This window comes from Suricata suricatta, chromosome 8 (genome assembly GCF_006229205.1).
Source record: "Suricata suricatta isolate VVHF042 chromosome 8, meerkat_22Aug2017_6uvM2_HiC, whole genome shotgun sequence".
Taxonomy (NCBI): Eukaryota; Metazoa; Chordata; class Mammalia; order Carnivora; family Herpestidae; genus Suricata; species Suricata suricatta.
In genome coordinates this window covers 34624997-34638880 of record NC_043707.1, presented here as the reverse complement: position 1 = coordinate 34638880, position 13884 = coordinate 34624997, and the positions used below count along the sequence as shown (strand labels likewise).

The window sequence follows — 13884 nt, the reverse complement described above, 5'->3', positions numbered from 1 at the left end:
TCGTCCGTCCCCCCTGCAGGGCTACTGTCTTCTCCGCTCCTGCCTGGTCATACGGGAAAGCAGGGAGCCCTGTCTTACTACAACCAGCCCTCTTAGTGGGTCTCACCGCCTTCCAAGTTTTTTTAGTGTTTATTTACTTCTGAGAGAGAGAGTGTGTGAGCGGGTAAGGTGCCAGAGGGCTGTGGGGAACAGCGGTCGGACGTGAGCTCTGCGCTGACTGAGTGGGGACAGAGCCAGAGTCGGACCCTTGGCTGACTGAGCCCCCCCGGGCACCCCTGCCAGGTTTCTTTACCAAAGTACAGTTGACATACAACATTGCTGACTTCCGGTGCACGTCTTGGTGGTGCGGTGTTTGTACACGGTACGAGGCGATGCCTGCAGCCCTGCGTCTCGTTCCCGTCTGTCACCGTGCAGAGTTCTCACAGTGTCACCCGCTGTATTCCCCGGGCTCTGCCTTACATCCCCACGATGTACTTGGTTTGTACCCGAAAGTTTGTACCTCTTCATCCCTCTCACCTATTTTGCCCGCCCACTCCTTCCCCTTCTGGTGACTATCAATTTGTTCCCTGTACTTTTGAGTTTGTTTCTGTTTTGTTTCTTCTGTTTTTGTTTTTCAGATTCCTCATATAAGTGAAATCATAATGTATTTGTCTTTCTCTGACTTCTCGCATTGAGCCTAATATTCTCTAGGTCCATCCACGTCACAGATGGTAAGATTTCACTCGTTGTTATGGCTCATACTCCCGTGTCTGTGTGCACACGTCTTCTCTCTCCACTCCTCCGTCGATGGACACTTAGGCTGTGTTTGTATCTTGGCTGTTGTAACCGATGCTGCCACGAATGTGGGAGTGCGGGTATCTCTGTGAACTGCTGGTTTTGGTGTGTTTGGTCGTTTTCTGTTTGTTTTAAGATAACCGTCCAGATGTGGAATTGCTGGGTCATATGGTAGTTTTGAGGAACCTCCATACTTTCCATGGTGGCTGCACTGATTTATGTTCCCACCAACAGCGTAGGAAGATTCTTGTTTTTCCACATCCTGGTCAACGCTTTATTTTTTGTATTTTTGATAATAGTAAATCTGACAGATACCTCCCTGTGTTTTTGATTTGGATTGCCCTAGTGATGGGTAACGGTGGCACCCCCACGTGCCTGTTGGCCATCTGTATGTCTTTGGGAAAATGTCTATTCTCGTCTTCTGCCTGTGTTTTAAATGTGGTATTTGGTTTCTTAGTGTTGAGTTATGTAAGGTTTTTAAATAGATTTTGGATATTACCCCATTATCTGATACATGATTTACAAATCTCTTCTCCCATTTAGTAAGTAGCCTTTTCATTTTGTCGATAGTTTCCTTTGCTGTGCAAAAGCAAAAGCACGTTAGTTAGACATAATACCGTGTGTTCATTTTGGCTTTTGTTCCCCTCGCTTGAGGACTGGTTCAGAAAAACTGCCAAAACTGAGGTCACCGTGCTTACTGCCTACGGTGTCTTCTAGGCGTTTCATGGTTCCCACTGTTACTTTCAAGTCTTTAACCCATTTTTAACTTTGTGTGTAAGGTGTGAGAAAGCGATCCAGTTCCTTCCCTCTGCACGTAGCTGTCCGGGTTTCCCGGCACCCTTTCCCCACCACCTGTTCTTGGTCTCACCTCCGTCGCCGCGGAGCAGCGGGCCCGTGACGTGCGGGATTTCTCCCGGGCTCTCTGCTGCGAATCTGTTTGCGTCTGCCTCCGTGCCACTGGCCTGCTGTTCGGCTTACTGTGGTTTTGTGGTGTCCTTTGAAATCAGAGAGCATAATTCTAGCCTACTTGTCTTTTCTGGAGATCGCTCTGGCCATTCAGACTCTTCTGTGGCTCCATACAAATTTTAAGATGCTTTTTTCTAGTTTTGTGAAGAATGCCATTGGTATTTTGAGAGGGATTGTGTTGAATCTCTAGACTGCGTTAAGTAATATGGACATTTTAACAATGTTAATTTTTCCAGTCTGTGAGCATGGAATATCTTTCCATTTATTTGTGTCTTTTCCAGTTTCCTTCATCCTTGTATTCTGTTTTCAGAGTACAGATCTTTTCATCATGTTGGATAAATTTAGAAATTTATTCCTAGTTAATTCATGACCCCAAGGCTGTGGGATCAAGCTCTACGTCAGGCGCACGCTCCGCTTCATACTCTCTCCCCCCCCCCCCGCCCCTCCCCTGCTCGCACTCTTAATCTCTCTTTAAAAAAATTATTTCTAGGTATTTTGAAAGTCTTTGATGCAATTGTAAAGGGGATTGTTTTCTTAATTTCCTTTTCTGATAGTTCATTATTAGTGTATAAAAACACAACTGAAATCTGTATGTTGATTGTTGTCTTCTGTGGTCACTGAATTCACTTCTGAGTTCTAATTGTTTTTGGTGGAGTCTTCAGGGTTTCCCATGTTGCAGTGTCATGTCACCTGCAGGGAGTGGTCATTTCACGTCATCATTTCCAGTTGGGATGTGTGTCCTCCTCCCCTTTTTTAAGGCCTTCAAGAAAACACTTGGGCACAGGGAGAGGCCCGAGGACCCCTTGTGTCAGAATCCCATGACCACCACTGCTCTGCGCAGGCCCACCGAGCTCGTAACAGATTCGGGGCGACTCCCTCCGTCCCCTGGAAAACCATGCTGCCAGCAGGGCAGGTAGACCGTGATTTATACCAACGTGTCTCTGTTTTTATCTACCTACCTACCTTTTTTTTCCCTAATTGAAGTATAATTGACACAGCATTACATTCATTTCTGGCATAAAACCGAGGGATTCAGCACCTCTGTGCATGATGCTGTGTTCGGCCCAAGTGTGGCTACCCTCTCCCCACACAACGCCTCGACAGCACCGCGGACTGTACTCCCTGTGCTGTCCCCTCGTCCTCAGGACCTGTCCCCTCCACATCTAGAAGCCAGGACCGCCTCCTCCCGTCCTGGCTTTGCCCGTCCTCCCGCCTCTCTTCTCTCTGTCAGCCACCTCTTTGGTCTCTGTATTCATGAGTCTGTTTCTACGTGTGTTTCTTCTACATTCCACATCTAAACTGAAACCTATGGTATTCGTCTTTAGTTCACTTAGTATCGTAGCCTCTAGGTGCATCCATTTGTTGCACATGGCAAGATCTCATTCTTTTCTTCACGGCTGTATAATATTCCTCTGTGTGTGTGTGTGTGTGTGTGTGTGTGTGTGTGTGTGTGTGTGTGCATTAGTGGACACTTGGGTTGCTTCTGTGTCTTGGCTTCGGTAAGCAGTGCTGCAGTAAGCATGGGGACACGGAACTCTTTTCAAAGTAGTGTCTTTACTTCCTGTGGGGAAATACCCAGTAGCAGGATTCCTGGATTGCATGGCATTTCCATTTTTAATTTTGCGAGGTGCCTCCATACTGTTTTCCACAATGTCTGTCCTGATTTCCACTGCCGCCAGCAGTGTGCACCGAGGTTCCCTTTTCTCCGCATCCTGGCCAACGTTTGTTATTTCTTTTTGATACTAGCCATTCTGACTCGTGTGAGATGATCGTTCCTTGTGGTTTCAATTTGCATTTCCCTGATGATGAGTGATGCTGAGCATCTTTTCGTGTGTCGGCCATCTGTCTGCCTTCTTTGGAAATATGTTTATTCAGATCCTTTCCCATTTAAAACTAAGATTATTGGGGGGGGTTATATTTACGTTTTTTTACTTATATATATTTTGGATATTAACTTGTTATCAGATATCTCATTTGCAAATGTCTTCTCCCATTCTTAGGTTGCCAAATTCATTTTGTTGATGATTTCCTTCACCGTGCAGAAGCTTTTCATTTTGGTGTAGTCCCAATAGTTTGTTTTTGCTTTTGTTTTGCTTCCCTGAGGAGACATACATGGAAAATGTTACCAAAGTTGAGGTCAAAGAGCTTACTACTTGTGTTTTCTTTAAGGAGTTTTATGGTTTCAGGTCTTACTTTTAAAATTTATTTATCTTTAAATGTTTTATTTATTTTTGATAGACAGAGCATGAGAGGGGGAGGAGCAGAGAGAGAAGGAGACACAGAATCTGAAGCAGGCTCCAGGCTCTGAGCTAGCTGTCAGCACAGAGCCTGACGCGGGGCTCGAACCCACGAACGTGGATCTGACCTGAGCTGAAGTCGGAGGCTTAGCCAACTGAGCCACCCAGGTGCCCCCAGGTCTTACTTTTGATCTTTGATGCATTTTGAGTGTACTTTTGTGTATGGTGTGAGAAAGTGGTCCAGCCTCATTCTTTTGCGTGTTTCTGCCCTGGATCCTGGCACCATGTAGTGAAGAGGCTTTTTCCCCACCGGATGGTCTTGCCTCCCCTTATTTTTTTCTCTCCTGCGGCTTTCATTGCGACTTCCAACACTGCGTTGAAGAAAAATGGCGACAAAGGGCGTCCCTGTCTTGTTCCTGGTCATGGAGGAAAGAGCTTTCAGTTTTTGACCAGTGAGTGTGATGTTAGCTCTGGGTCTGTCGTTTATGACCTTTCTTATGTCACGGTCCACCCTCCAGTTCTCAAGTAGTTCTTTCCTCCATCTGTCCTGGCTTACTGCGTTCTCAGTCTCTCCATTAATAGATCCTGTGGCTCATTCATTTCAAAGCAGAGGCATCCTAAGCTTGAAAAGATATGCGATCTTTGTGTGCAATCTTTCATTTATGCATGTGAGAGGGTTTTCTTTTTTTTAATATTTTTACATTGTAGTACTTGTTTTGCTTGTTGGGGGTGTTTGCTTATTTAATACATTCCATCAAGGACAGAAATTACATGCTGGTTTTTTTTCCCCTAGGAAGTGTGTCTTGGGTTTTCCCCTTATTATTTTCTTTACTTTTTCTTTTCCTCTTCTTTTTTTGGTGGTGGGGGTGGTTATGTTTAAATGAAGTTGCTTTTACAACACCAAAGACTTAATCATCCATTTCCTATATAAAAGGTAGCTACTTTTTTGCATGGACCTCAAGTATATTGTAGTATAGAGGCGGAATTTAAGGAAAGGTATTAAGCAGGCCGTGTTGTAGCTTATGGGCAAGTAATAAATTGTATCATGTATCTTGAATGTATCATAGATAAGCTGCTATATAATGATTGCCACTTCAGATAGCTGTGAAATTAGGTGATTAACTAGTTGTTACTTAACCTTCTAATTTCTGTATAAGTCTAATTACATGAAACAGAAGTTGGGGTTTTGATTTTTTACTTTGCTTTTCTGTTTGGAGTGTCATTGTAACTACTGTATTGTAAATGACGGAAAATAATTGCATATGTTTAAAAAAATAAACTGTGTTATATCCAAAAAATAAAAATAAAAATAAATAAATAAATAAATAAATAAATAAAAACAAAAAAAAAAAAAACAAAGCAGAGGCATCCCTGACCATGCAGCTGCACGCCTGAGCCTGCCCATCCTCCCTGTGCTCCTCCACCTCTTTGCCCCCCGACTTGCGCTGCTTTCTAGGGTTCTTCTCTGCCTCATCTTTCCCATTCACATTTCCTGCTGCCTCCACCTCCCCATCAAAATGGGTCAAGGTCACCAGGTAACATCCATGCCCCCAGAGCCAGAGACTGCTTCTCATCTCACTCTTAGCTGCCCCCACCCCCACCCCGCGGTGCCGCAATTGCCCATTTCCTGTACGCCTCGTCCCCCCGCTCGTGCGGCTGTGGTCACCGTCTCTTACTCAGTCTCCTTCACTGGCTCTCCCCCTATGCCTGACCACTAACGTCTCTGTGCTGTCCAGGGCTCTGGGCCTGCTCCTAGGCCTCCGCTCCCCGCTCTGTCCTCGGAGCCTGGGCCAGCTCATGGCCCACATCCAGTCATGTGTGTGGCATGGGGCATGTGGCATGGGTGAGGTCAGTAAGGTTGTGTTGGACCCAGGAGTGAAAATTCATTCTTTGAAGGGAAGTACAATCAGTTCCCATTGTGGTGATCATGTTCTAGAAATTTGCTGTGAACAGCGAGTTAGTGAATACCAAACGATTGGCTCCTGGGGTCAGGCTCTGGTGAGTCTCTGGTCATCGTGTTTTTGTCAACGGGTGCATACGTGGTCTTGTTTTACAGGAGGTTCAGTTTAAAGGCATCTTACTTGATAGATATAGTCGATTTGTCAACAGTGAACTCACGGCAGCACCGTAACTCTGGCTGAACCTGACCCATGTGATTCCTCAGGGGGCACGTCATGGCCTCCTTGCCCTTGGGAGCACCAGCCGGCACTGTGGTTGGGGACCTTTGTAAACAGTGACCTCCCCAACCAAAAGCCCAATATGCGAGAACATAGACCATGGGAAAGACAGTGGTTCACGGTACGAGCTGAAGGCAAGAAAGGCGAGCGTCGCCTCGTTCAGCCTCGGCGGGGCGCCTCTACATTTTTTTGGCCCCTTTGTGCACGTCCAGGCTGACTGTGAAAAGACCATGAGTACTCATCTGGGGTGGGGGCCGGTGACAGAGAAACTTGAGCAGCCAGGCAAATTTACAAACATAGGTTCTGGATAATGAGGATTGACTGGAAATACGTTTTGTGGGGATTTTTTGTTTGTTTTATTTTAAAGAGAAAGCACAAGCAGGGGGAGGGGCAGAGGGAGAGGGAGAATCCCAAGCAGGCTCCATCCATGCCCAGCGCTTGGCCCAGTGCAGAGCTCCATCCCACGACCCTGGGGTCATGACCTGAGCTGACATCGAGAATCAGACTCTTAACCAACTGAGCCACCGAGGCACCCCTGGAAATATGTTTTTTCCACCACTGATTTAAGGAGATAGTAAATTTAAGTGATGTGTACATATAAATATATATTTTTTTTCGCGCACAGGTACGTGTGGGAGGGGCAGAGAGAGGGAGCGAGAATCTCAAGCAGGCTCCACACTGTCAGCACAGAGCCTGACACGGGGCTCAAACTCACAAACCGTGAGACCATGACCTGAGCCGACACCAGGAGTTGGACATTTAACAGACTAAGCGCCCCCAGGCCCCCCAGCATGTACTTGTTTATGGCATACACTGTCTACTCTGTACTGCTTCCCAGCCCTGAGTTAATAGAGCTGAGGCTCCAACTCTTACTCCATCCTGGAGGAGATAGGCACCAGGTCTTGTAACTAGCCAACAGTAGAGTCAAGGCTAAGTCTGATTTTCAGGAGGGGCCTGCCTCCGGGCCCCAGCATCTGCTGCTAGTACGTACTGAGGGGGAGCGCCTCGCCCGTGCTTATGTTAGAGTGAGTGTACTTGGACTTCGCCAAGAACAGTTTGGCCCCTTAGATATAGCTCCTGGGGGTGGTGTGACTTCACCACCGAAGCAAATGTCATGGGTAAGATTAGCCCATTTTTTAGATCCTACCCAATTCAAGAGATTATTATGTTTTGTTGAATGGTATTTTAAAAGGTTTGGAAAACAACCCAAAACCTAATCATAGGTCTATTTTCAATCCCCCAACAAACCTGTAACCAGCTGCGCTGTGCCAGTGATGCCAGGCCTTAGGGTAGCGCCTGCACTGGCGGGGAACACCACCAAGTGGCCAGTGGTAATGGGATTCCTGCCAAAGCGAGAGAGGCAGGGAGCGTGATGAGAGGTGCCCGGAACAGTCCCTGGATCGTGAAGAAGGAGCAAGGTGATGATGAGGGGGCCCTGGAGAGGGAGATGTGGACAGGGCTGGAGGGCCTCAACACCCAGCCACCCTGCACAGCAAGGCCAGGCACCCTCCCAGCTCCACCTGGCACAGCGGGGCCGCTGCTCCTGCTTGTGGTCCTACTGTGGCGTCCCCGCCAATTTGCAGAGGTCAGGGGCCGGCCTAAGAACGCAGGTGCTGGGCCCTGTGGGAGGTCCTCGCACATGCGCTCAGCATTCTGGCTTTGGCTGGCCTCGTCAGTCTGGTCGGCCTGGTGATGGGGGTCTGCTGTGTGCCAGGTGGCGTCTGTCGGTACAGACAGACCCCACGGCCTCTGGATTCTGCCCTCCCTGGAGAGCTGGGTCCCAGAAAGGACGGGCGGCTGCTCTGAGACGCTGCCAGGCGGGGCTGCAGACGGGCACCTGCTCTGTGCACAGAAGGATAGCCCGCTGCCACATGGAAGAGGTGATGTTTTCTGTGCACAGGGCTGCAAATCGGGCACTTGATTGCTATGCCTATTCTGTTCTAAGTGATAAACTCCTACGGTTTCCCCCACAGGCACGTACTGCGGCACTTTGCACGCGCAGGGCTCTGGCTTCCACGTGGTATGTCAGTACCCAGTCGTGCTGAGCACGTTAGGCCATCACATCTGCTTGGAAACCATTGATATCAGGCGTTTTCCTGGAAATAGTTTGTCTTCATAAAAGGGCCTTTCATTTTCGCTCCTAGAAGTGTGTCTTTGTTATACCATTAAATCCAGCAGAGCTACTAGAGAGGAGTCCTTTTGGGTCACTTTGTGTTTTGTGTTTTGTGTGAGTTTTCACCTAAGGGCATCTTAGTTACAGTGGAAACGGGGCTGAGGCTTCAGATAGTCAGAACTCGCAGGTCCCCTGGACTGCATCTGTCAGATTGTCTCTGGAGAGGTGAAGCGTGGCCTTGGGCCGCCGCCAGATAGATGGACAGTCTGAGCTTGGAGTGGCCGCCTGGCCGCATACCGGCAGCACAGACAGGCTGCATGTGGAAGTCATGGGCATTGCTGCCTCTGTGATTTCTCTACACCAGCATCCTCTTTGCTCCTAGATCTGAACTGACCGGGGGTTTTCTAAGAAAACAAGGGCAGAACTAGAGACTGGGGTACATATGGGCAGTTAGTGGAGGCAGAGGGTCTGGTGCATCTGCTACTTCCTGTACAGGATGTTGTGTGCTTTCACTATTAACTCCTCATCTTGTGTGGGGGGGTCCCCACCTGAAGCAGGAGCCGGCAGATAACGGGTGTGGAGCGCTGGCCACAGCCCCCCGTAACCATAACGGAGGAGCGGTGGGCCCCGGCGTATGGATGAGGAAGACGAGACTCCGCTTGGGTCCCTCGGAGGTTATTCGAGGCCTGTCCCTATGTCAGGAACTGGAGGGGAAGGTCCGGGGCTGCAGCCGTGAGCAGGGCATCAAAGCCTCTGTCCTCATGGAGCTCCTATCCCGTGTGTGGACCGGGAGCCACCCTGGGCAGCCGTGAGAGGGGCCTCCCTGGGAGTGCGGGGGCAGGGAGGCCAGAGTTTGTCCCTGAGCTCGTCTTCCCACTCTGCTGTTCTGGTACCGTCCCCACAGCCCCGTCCCGCCACCAGACAGCCCCCGTTGTGAGCCTGCAGCACTTTGCCACTCGCGCATGTGCACTTAGACATGCGTCTGTGTGTGAGCAGCCTGCACCCAGCGACACGAATACATACACGTGTGCTTCTTGTGCTTTCAGCTGACACTGAAGATGTGTGCATCGTAGAAAGATTGTTTTCAAGCAGCTTGGTGGCCATCGTTAGCCTCAAAGCCCCACGGAAGCTGAAGGTCTGCCACTTTAAGAAAGGCACGGAGATCTGCAACTACAGCTACTCCAACACCATCCTGGCCGTGAAGCTCAACAGACAGGTGAGCAGCCCTGGGCCTCCGCCGGGTCCTGCTGCTCTTCCATGCGGACTCAAGCCTGGCGCCCCGAGTGTCCACGCAGTCGCCCGTGGAGTAGCGTCAGGTCACTTTCATAGATGCTACTTAAAACATGAATCTGTTAGCGTCTTTCCCCTTTTTCTTTCTTTTTTCTCTTTTCAACTGTTATTATCTTTCCCACACTCTCAAGAACATCTGGCCCAGAGTATGAGCTTGGTGGCTGGCTCTGGAGTTTGTCACGAGACCACCTTGTGGCCTTTGTGTCCCCACAAAGTGCAGCACTGTCCTTAGGATGCTTCGGCTTTTCCATGACGACCACATATTCCTTGTGGGGAAAGCTGTTCCCATGCGGGGCGCGGGGCGCACATGCTGGGGTCTGCAGCATGCCGGCTGCACAGAGTGGCCGCACCAGAGGCCCACTGGTGTGATTCAAACTGGGAATTGACCTGTGAGCTGCGGAAGCTTGGAGAATGGGAGATAAGAAGGCGTAACCTGTTGAACATTTTTGAACCTAAAACATACATTACACACCACTTCCTGTGCGTGCCAAGTGCATCGTGCCCTTGGTGCATCGGCTGCAAGCGCACTCATCCTCCTCAAGGTGGGGTGTAAACTAGACACTTGCAAAGTAATGTGAGTGCAGAGGGAGTTTTTATTCTTTTAAAAACTCCTAGGCTTTGGGGGTGCCTGAGTGGCCCAGTCAGGTAAGCCTCCAGCTCTTGATTTCTGCTCAGATTGTGATCTCATGGGATCGAGCCCTGTGTGGGGTTCTGCACTGACAGGGCGGAGCCTGCTTGGGATTCTCTCTGTCTCTCTCTCTCTCTGCACTCCATCCCCTACCCCTCACCCCCTGCACTTACTAGATAGACAAACACCCCCTGCCCTCCAGCCTCTGCACTTACTAGATAGATAGGTGGGTAGATGGATAGACAGGGAACGCTTAGGTGACTCAGTTAAGGAACTCCTGATTTCAGCTCAGGTCATGATCTCACAGTTCGTGACTTTGAGCCCCATGTTGGGCTCTTTGCTGGCAGTGTGGAGCCTGGTTGGGATTCACTGTCTCTTCGCCTCTCTCTGCCCCTCCAACACAAGTGCACACACTCTCTCTCTCTCTCTCTTTCTCAAATAAAAAAAACAAAACCTTAAGCTTTTATTTTCATAAAAATATGAAATTTTTCATGTTTTATTCAGCATGGTTTTTTGTTTCTATTTTTGGGTGGCTTGTTTTGTTTTGTTTTGTTTTTGTGTTTGAGAGAGGGAGAACATGTGCACACGCACGAGCCAGGGAGGAAGCAGAGTGGGGAGAGAGAGGGGATCTCTAGCAGGCTCCTTGCTCAGCACAGAGCCTGACATGGGCTTGATCCCACGACCTGATCTGAAATCAAGTGTTGGATGCTCAACTGAGCCATCCAGGCGCCCCCAGCATGGGTTTTTGAAAGCAAATGACCTTGACCAGACCTGTCCAAGGCACTTGCTCTGCTTTTCATGAGGGGAGGGGTGAGCCAAACAAAAACAATCTAAAAACACAATCCGTACTTTTCTTAGCTGTAGTTTACCAGTTTCTGTAATAGTGAGTTAGAGGCCCTGGTATAGTCGGCAGAAATGGTCATGGGAACAGGCACTGCTGGCTTTGGACATCACGTAAGTGGCCAATGAGGAGCACGGGGCTGCAGGAGAGCTGCCCGGTCATGGTCATTGCCCTCCACGTGGGTGTCCAGTCCGCCTGGCGTTCCTGAAGGAACAGGGAGCTTCTGCCCCCAGGAGTCAGCTAAGTAAAGATTATGAGTGAGGATCGTGTTGTCTCTTTACGTTTGGTTTCCTGTTCCTGTGTCTCTTCCCTAGAGGCTGATCGTGTGCCTGGAGGAGTCTCTCTATATACACAACATCCGGGACATGAAGGTGCTGCACACGATCAGGGAGACCCCTCCAAACCCTGCAGGTAAACGAATTGTGGGAAGAAAGTCTCATTTTCTGATGCTATCTTTTACTTATTTTAATTTTATTTTAGAGAGAGAGAGTGTGCGCATGTGCAGGGGAGGGGCAGAGGAAAAGAGGGAGAGACTCCCAAGCAGGCTCCACACTTAGTGAGGAGCCCAACGCTAGACTCGATCCCACGACCCTGGGGTTGTGACCTGAGCTGAAATGAAGAGTCGGATGCCCAACCAGCTGAGCCACCCAGGCACCCCTGGTTCTGCCTTCTAAAGATTAGTATTTTCTCCATGTACTTTTGAAAGTATTGCCCTGAAACCAAGCTGCTTTCCCTCTGCTGCTGGGCTTGTGGCCGAGTAAACCTAAACCGTTGGTTTCCTCAGCTTCCACCCTGAGGCTACTGGTCAGCTTCAAGCAAAGGCCGCCAGAGGAGGTGGCTGTGTCTGTGGCACTTGAGGCAAGGCACATAGCAGCCGCCAGGGCTGCCTCGGGGCCCCCTTTGCTGTCTGCGTTCTCTGTTACGTAAACACCAACCCGGCCTACCGCTCCTGGGCCTCCGTGTGTCCCCACAGGCTTGTGCGCGCTCTCGATAAACAACGACAACTGTTACTTGGCTTACCCTGGCAGTGCGACCATCGGAGAGGTGCAGGTCTTCGACACCATCAACTTGGTGAGGCTCCTTCTGTGCTGGGCTCACTCTTTCAAATGCCCCTGTTCCCTGAGTGCCGCGGAGCCTGCGGCCGCCTCATTTCCACGATGGCTCGGCAGTGTCACTGCCGCCTTCCTGATGGCCAGGCGGGTCCAGGTGGTGTCTGCCTCCCGGCGGACCCCCGGGCTCGCTCCTGCAGCGCTGAGCTCCTGGCAGACCACCTGATAGAGTGGAGGGAAACGTGAGGACGTCTCGGAGAGCCTGCTATGCTCTCTCTAGGGCTAGAAGCGGCATTTCTTTGGGCCCTGCCCCCAGTAAACAAGTGGATGTGGCATTGGTATTGACTGACGTGGGGTTTTAGGCACAGCCAGTCAGCACGCCGGTCTAATGACGGTGGCAGCATGGGGTGTGGTCTCACCACGCAGCAGCCATGTCCCATCCGTTTTCCCTTTCAGAGGGCTGCGAACATGATCCCGGCTCATGACAGTCCTTTGGCAGCGCTGGCATTCGATGCCAGTGGAACCAAGCTGGCCACCGCCTCAGAGAAGGTACGTGTACCGTGTGGCCCGAGGGGACGCTAGTCTGGGGGCTTTGGCACACTTTCTCGGTTCCACTCACATGGAAGTTACCAGACTAGTTTCTGGGTCGACTGACCCCCAGGCCGGCTGCGGGACATGCCGCCGCAGAGCGTGTGGGCAACATGCGCCCCCAAACTCCTCCATGATGGCACTTGTGTGCGCTCTGCTGGGGACGTGATTCAGAGCAGGTCTGAACTCGTGTCCATGCTCACGGTTTCCTCTCGCGTCTGCTTGTTTAAGGACTGACCACGCGATTGTGTAAGTTACAGCTGCCTGCACTCTGGCTCTTCACTGACCAGTCCAGTGAGCAAATTCTGTGGCTTAAAATGATGTGGTTGTTCTAAGGTTCTCCCCACAGAGGACAGAACCACTTCCTTCCGCTTGGGCCTCTTCCCTCGTGGCCTCCCTGGCACCAGGGCGTGTCACAGTCTTGCCAGCCAGGCTACGTCTCATTCTTTTCCGGCTTCCCTGGTCTCCGATCCAGCTGTCCTCCGTCCAGCTTATGCTCACTGGCAGCCTATGGCGGCCTCCCTCCTGTCGCCTCCACCGACCCCGCCAGCCACGAGCGATTCAAGAAAAGTCCGCTCGCTTGAACCCAGTTTCTGTAACAGTGCTGCTGCCGTCTGTGGCTCCCTGAGTCACCGAGGACACAGGCCCTTTATTTTATATTCACTGCCCCACCCCGTCCCTTAGCAAGGTACACGCATTCTTATTTCATATCGGGGGCTCAGGAAGGCTAATAACCTGGTCCGGGTAACCCAGCTGGGTGGTAGCAGAGACTTGGACTCCACGCCTGGCTTTGCTTTTAAATGCTGCCGGACGAGGATGCCGCCACCACGTTGGTTTCCAGGGCAGTGGCGGCAAGCTTCTGTCACCCCGTGGGTAATAAAGTCTCCTCTCGTAGCTCTCGTGGGGTCGGAGCAGCCCCCTAACACCGTCTGTGGAGCCTCAGGGCCGCTAACAACAGGACTCTGTGTTTCTGGACGATGAAGAGCAATCTTCTGATTTGCTTTTGACCAGAATCCCCTTGGTTCACGGGGTTAGCCCTGGCGGCTGGGTGCTGGGTGCCGGGCGCCCCCAGCTGTGTGCTCAGTCCTGCCTTCAGCGGGCACAGCGAGGCTGCTTAGCAGCTTGTCATTAATTAGCACGCAGTAGGTGCACCATTAAACACCATCTCTAAATCTGACACTTTAGACTACAAAGGACAAAACCTTTGCTGTGGTTATTTTT

General features: G+C 50.5%; 1 protein-coding gene across 5 annotated transcripts in view; it reads left to right on the top strand.

The window, feature by feature from the left end:
• Nucleotides 1–13884, top strand: part of WIPI2 (WD repeat domain, phosphoinositide interacting 2) — a 42987-nt gene that overhangs the window by 16473 nt on the left and 12630 nt on the right. For all 5 annotated transcript variants that reach the window (XM_029946068.1, XM_029946069.1, XM_029946067.1 and 2 more), the window contains exons 3-6: nucleotides 9314–9483; nucleotides 11341–11437; nucleotides 12000–12097; nucleotides 12532–12624. In XM_029946068.1, the coding sequence (XP_029801928.1) occupies nucleotides 9314–9483; nucleotides 11341–11437; nucleotides 12000–12097; nucleotides 12532–12624 (458 nt within the window). The remainder of the gene's footprint in view (nucleotides 1–9313; nucleotides 9484–11340; nucleotides 11438–11999; nucleotides 12098–12531; nucleotides 12625–13884) is intronic.